Consider the following 6,702-nt stretch of genomic DNA (forward strand, 5'->3'; position numbering starts at 1 on the left):
AGATTTGTGGAGAACACTCTTTAGTCAAAGAAACGAAATCCTATTCTACGCTGGATGATAGGAGAATTTCTCAGACATGGAAGACAAGTGGTCACCAAGAAATTGGCAGAGTATGCGGAAGGTGACAAGCCTCACTTTCAGGCTTCTATCTTGGCTAAAAACAGAAGGTCCTATTTAGCTTTTGGAGAGGATCCTCCAGCTCCATCACCAGTGCCTCTTAACTCCTCATGTGAGTATATAACCAACCTCCAGAAAAATCATAAATCGTTAGTAGGTGTTTCTTTGGAGAATTGTGCCAAGCTCGAGATGTTGACTTGAACAGTTCAGGAGAACCTGAACATGATGGGATGGCTTTGGGGTTCACTGATGGGCCTTCTGTCGGAACCAGGAGCCTTGGAGTAGTACCAACCCCTTCACAAAAAGTTGGCCAGCTCCATAAACGTCTCCATTAAGTCATCCATGACAGGGATATGTTTTCAAGAAGCATATCTGACTTCACGGATTAGGGACTTCTTCTTGTCCCATTCCACTCCGTCTCTCTCTGACATTCAGAAGAGTGTTGAGGGCTTCTCCTCTTTTTGTAGAGCAGTTGTTCTATGAGGACACCCTTATGTCCTCCCTGGAGAGGGCAAACCTCAAAGCTAAAGACACAAGGGATAACAATATTCAATCATTGCTTGTAAGGACAGTAGCCCTAGCACAAAGACGTATCCAGCCATAACCAATGCCTAGACAGCCATTGGTCGTAGGTGAGAAGAGACAGGTCGGCTTCCAGTCTTCAACATACAAGAAGCCGATGACAAGTTACTGTGGCCTAGGAATCTCATCTTCCCATACTTCTACAACCCAACGACAACCTCACCCTTCTACTAGCTTGACATCAGGACATAGAGGACAAAGAAGGTAAAAAATAGTCGGCAAGGTTTTTTGTCCATAGGGACTACAGCCCTTGTGTGTAAAGATAGGAAGCTGCCTTCAACACCACTGGCAGGCCTGGGAGGAACTGGATCCAGACCCTTGGATCATTCAAGTTCCGAGGTCTGGTACAGGATTCCCCTCGGCCAACCTCCTCCATTATCGAACAGTCCAATAGCATTCAACTCAAACCAGGAGTAGTCAGAGAAGGGGAGAGCTCTTCAAGCAGAGTTAGAAGAACTGGGAAGAAAGGGAGCGATAGAAATAGCTACGCTTCAATTCCTCGGTTTCTACAGCCTTGAGTTTATCGTCAAGAAGGCATCCGGTTCTTGGAGACCCATGATAGACCTCTCTCGTCTGAATCATCTTGTATTGAAAACTCATTTCAAAATGTAGACTCCAAGGTTGGTCACTCAACCTGAAAGACGGGTACCTCCAAGTTCCCTTCCAACTTCAGTCTCGACACCTACTGAGTGTTTGCTGGAAACAGGAGGTATGGCAGTTCAAATTTCTCTGCTTTGGCCTAACGACAGCCCACAGGTCTTTACTCGTCTTATGGCACCTGTGGGAGCAGCCCTCCACAAGAGAGACATAAGAATGCTAAGATATTTGGACGACTGGCTATTCCTGTTAAGCTCAGAACAGGAAACCATCTACACGAGGGACGTAGTCCTGAGATTCTGCAACAAACTGGGCATCCAGATCAACTTAGAGAAATCAACCGTAATCCCCAGTCAAGTTTCTATCTATTTGGGGATGAAGATCGACTCTTCAATTTTGAAGGCTTTCCCGTCACAAGATCGCAATCGGACTCTACAGGAATGAATGACATTATTTTGAAAGACAAAGGCACCTCCAGCCAATCTTTGGATGAGACTTATCAGCCTCCTGTCATCGTTAATTCTGTTAGTTCCTAGTGGAAGGAGGAGAATAAGACTACTGCAACACCGACTCCACAACCTTTGGGATCACGAGCATCATCATCTTCAGGTTCAATGGAGAGAGACGATCAGACAGAATCTAGTCTGGTGGTCCGATCCAGTGAATTTTAACCAAGGTCTTCTCTTGTCAACCCCTCTCCCAGATATCATTTTGTTTTCAGACGCTTCGGATTCCATATGGGGGACTTCGATAGGGGACCAGTTTGTGTCGTGGACATGAACAGCACAGGAATTGGGGGACTCTATCAATTGAAGAGAACTCCGGGCAATCCAGCTTGCTCTTTCTCACTTCAGCCATCTGTGCTCTTCAAGAGTCGTCGCAAAGTTCGCTGAAAACTATTTCTTACATATGGAAGGAAGGAGGGACGAGGTCCCAGAAGTTGGACAACCATGCACAATAGATTCTGGCCTGAGCAGAGGGAAAAAGTGTGACTCTCATGCCACATTTCATCATGGGCAAAGAACGTGACAGCAGATGCTCTGAGTCGAAGACATCAGATCTTAAACTCAATGGACCATTCACCAGCAAGTGGTGGACGATTTGGTTCATATGTGGCCAGCAACGGTGGATGTCTTTGCTACCACAATGAACTACAGACTTCAGGCTTACTTCAGTTTTCATATCGATCCGGGATCAGTGGCAACAGATGCAATGCTTCAGTATTGGAGGCAACTTCAAGGATATGCCTTCCCTCCATTTCCTCTGATAAGGAACACTGCACAAACTGACAGGATGCAGTCTTACTCTGGTCAAACCCTTCTGGCCTCAGAAAGACTGGTTTATGGACCTCTTATTAGAGTTGTCAGTAGACACCCCAAATAGATCGGCTGTCAGACGGGACTTCCTCAAACAGCCTCATTGACAGATGCAATGCTTCAGGATTGGAGGCAACTTCAAGGATATGCACTCCCTCCATTTCCTCTGATAAGGAACACTGCACAAACTGACAGGATGAGGTCTTACTCTGGTCAAACCCTTCTGGCCTCAGAAACACTGGTTTATGGACCTCTTATTAGAGTTGTCAGTAGACACCCCAAATAGATCGCCTGTCAGACGGGACTTCCTCAAACAGCCTCATCGACACTTTTTCATCTCAGACCACAAGCTCTTCAGTGACTGCATGGAGATTATCAGCAGATTCGCCAGGGCTCGGGAAGTTTACAGGCATGTGGCTTAGAAAGATACCTTTGCTCGAAGACCTTCCACTCGTTTAAATTACCAGTACAAGTAGAAGATATTCAGGAAGTGGTGCGGGGACTCGAAACACTCCATCTCGAACCCGACAGTTGCCAAGATTGCAGATTTCCTGTTATTCCTTCGTAAGGAAAAATGCTTGTCCATTCCATTCATCAGAGGATTTAGAGCTATGTTATCCTTGCTTTTCAGATTTGCCTTCTGGGAGATACTTAAGGATCCAATCATTACTGATTTCATGAGGTCCTTTGAAATAGAAATTGCTAAAAGGCTAATTTCAGCTCCCTCTTGGGACTTGGGTCTTAAGGCTTTAATTTGAGAGCCCTACAAACCACTAGCATCTATGAAATCACTTTTCCTTGTAGCCTAGGCAACTGCAAAAAGGGTTGGGGAATTGCAGTTACTTTGTGCTTGAAGGGGAAGAAAGTTTGTTTTGTATTACTTGCCAGAATTCAGAGCGAAAACAGAGTCCTTCAACATTCCGCTTCTTCGGGAATTAATTCTGATATCTCTCTCGGAGAGAGTGGGTAGAGACGATGAAGAAAGACTTCTCTGCCCAATGAGAGCTCTTCGTTACTACCTAGATAGGACGAAAACAATCCAGCCATGTCTTAGAGCGCTTTTCATCTATTAAGTGCCTAAACAAAACCTTATCAAAGAATGTGATGGCCTTCCTTCTTAGACAGGTCATTGGGCATGTGTCGGGAGATAAAACAATGAGCATTCTGTTAGTTATTAAATTCACAAACATACTGTGTATATATATATATATATATATATATATATATATATATATATATATATATATATATATATATATATATATATATATATATATATATATATATATATATATATGCATCGTCCACATCATCGACTTGAGGGAGAGCATCATAAGCCCACAGTATAGGGGTATGGCTACTTCTGTGCGATTTTGGACCAACACATCAATGTCTTCTATTCTGAAGGCTGGGACGTGGACGTCTAATTCGGTTTTTTCCTCATTTTACTTACTTAAAAGATGTAGAATTAGTATATAATAATGTGCGATCCTTAGGTTACATTGTGGCGGCGGGCAGAGTCATTGCTTAACCACTGTGATCATCGTTTCCTCTCCTCTATGCTAAACTTGTCTAGGGAGATGGCACTATTATGTCATACCTTTACATGCACTGATGATTAAACCCTCTTAACTGAAGTTCCACCTTGAGAGGCAGAGAAAGTGCAAGTCCTCTAGCATCAACAATTAAAACCCCTTCAATGGAAGTGACACTTTGAAGGGCCTAGATCGTTGAATGCAGGACACCATGTACCACCAATCGAACCTCTTCAATGGAAGTAACACCTTAAAGGGGCTAGATTGCTGAGTACAGGACCACTCTCACAAGTCGTAAGTATCCAAAACATGACCAGATTATTGGGAGAGGACCATTATGCCTGTAGCTTCATCAACAGAGTGACCCTAGAGGGTGTCTGGACAGTAGCTCCCTAATGACTTAGCCCTGACATGGCAACTGTCTGATGAACTGACAGTTATGCTATGACACATTGTCAGCAGTCAATCAAGGTATGCTATAATTCAGGCCACCTTTCTAGCATCCCTCCATCCAGCTAAATGTTAAGAATCTGCAAATGTTGATTGTGCAGTTGAGTACTGTATTAGACAAATGTATTTTTCAATTTAAAATTAGTTTTTTTTCATTCGGGACTTAATGTGTATATTATACTTGCCTTCTCACCTTTTCATCTATCAACTTGTTCTTTTATCAAATGTATACTAATGCAGAAACCAATTAACTCCTTTCTTCATTATTTACTCCTCCAAAGCATGCTTGTGAATAATCTTTGTTTAAAATTATATATTCTCAATAATCATGGCCCTTGCCGAAGTCATCGACTCGATTCCCTCCTGTCACCTACTTTTGCATTTAGATCACTTAGCACTGCTGCCCTTTCCGAAAAAGACTCTTCGCTTTAACTTGTTCCGTGAATGAAACTTTGAAGGTGATTTCAAATTTATTGTGTTATAGTACGTGCTGGTATTATGTAAATTTTTTTAATTGGCCGTGTGAGTTTAGGTTAAAATTGTAAGGTGTATTTATATTGCTATCTGTTCGGAACCCTAGTGTCAGCTAAAAACACGTAAGCGTATTAAGTACTTTTATGTAAATTTCATTTAGTATTTACTCTTTAGAGTGTTTAAGTATTAACTATTTTCATTAATTATCAAGATTAGATATTTGTGTAAAGTTTAATTTCCAGTGAAACAAGTGATTATATACTTTTCAGAGTCTAATATTATCTTGTCTTAGTCTAAGGTTTTGTTCAGATTTAATATTTTGAGTGATTCATGGTAATAATTTTTTTTTATTAATGTTGTAAATTTTTTGTATAATATATTTATTCTTGTAAGGTGTGTATTATTTTGATCACCAGTATTTCTTACGGAGCTCTCTCGTAATCCATGACTATGCATCTAAGTAAGAGGTTGTTTTGAATAGTTCAAGTAATTAATAACTCAGTTTTGTTTTAAGTGTACTTAAGAGACCTTTGGATATTCAGTGATTTTATATATTGCTGACTGGGAGTTGTATAATTTCTCAGAACTTGGGTATTATTAAAGTGCAACAGATTTATGTAAAAACAAACAGGTGAGTTTGGAACTCGGGAGGTTATGTAATTTGCCAGCCGTAATATATATATATATATATATATATATATATATATATATATATATATATATATATATATATACTGTATATATATATACTGTATATATATATATATATATATATATATATATATATATATATATATATATATATATATATATATATATATATATATATATATATATATATAAGCAAAGTTAACGAAGGTATGCTCTTACATTTGTCATTTTCTCTGTTCCTGTTTCCCTTCGACTTTTCCCTTCTGAAGCTGCCTAGCAAGCTCTCCATCTTCCGCTTGACATCGTCGACGGTACAACCTATGATCTTGGCCACTTCCTCCCATTGCTCGAGTTTCTTAGTCTTGTTGAAGTAGGCGCCGTGTTCTTGATTCCACAGCGCCGGGCGCTTCTCGTACTCGTCTATGAGAGCCAGACATCTGCTCCGATGCCACTCCATGCGAGCCAGCCGAGCACGACAACGCGCGGACGGACACCTTTTAGCTGGTACCAACAAGCGACTGATCGCCGATCGCCCGGACTGATGATGCCTTTCCTCGCTCCGAGCCACTAAGCCCCTCCGAGCAAGTCTGCGCCTATTCGCACCAGCAGCGCCATTTTCTCGCAAGCGTTTGGCTCAAACGGTTCGCTTGCAACTTTTTCTCTTTAGCTGATAGAAAAGGTGGATGAAAGTAGAGTTCAGACAGTTAGGTAACTAACCATGGTAGGGAATAATTTGAAAAGTTAAGCATCAGTAAGAGTGGTGTAAAGTGGGGTTTTAATAATCTCGCATCGTATATTATATACGTTTCGTTGAACGCTGCGCATTCGAAAGCGTTTTGATCGTTCGCGGTGTATAGCTCGAGTTGAGTTGCTCTTCTTCCGCTGTCTGTATTTACTGCAGTCATTGATATGAATGGTGAACAATATTGAATGAATGGTTAATTCATTCTATCGTGTATGCTTGTACGTAGGCTACTGTT

At 41.2% G+C, this 6,702-nt stretch overlaps 1 protein-coding gene across 1 annotated transcript in view; it reads right to left on the bottom strand.

The window, feature by feature from the left end:
* The window catches only part of LOC137659543 (uncharacterized), a 12,410-nt gene extending 6,166 nt beyond the window's left edge, over positions 1–6,244 (bottom strand). The window contains exon 1 of the mRNA XM_068394410.1: positions 5,942–6,244. Coding sequence (XP_068250511.1) covers positions 5,942–6,179 — 238 coding nt within the window. The 5' untranslated portion in view covers positions 6,180–6,244. The remainder of the gene's footprint in view (positions 1–5,941) is intronic.
* Positions 6,245–6,702: the final 458 nt, after the last annotated feature.

Source organism: Palaemon carinicauda, chromosome 20 (genome assembly GCF_036898095.1).
Source record: "Palaemon carinicauda isolate YSFRI2023 chromosome 20, ASM3689809v2, whole genome shotgun sequence".
Lineage (NCBI taxonomy): Eukaryota > Metazoa > Arthropoda > Malacostraca > Decapoda > Palaemonidae > Palaemon > Palaemon carinicauda.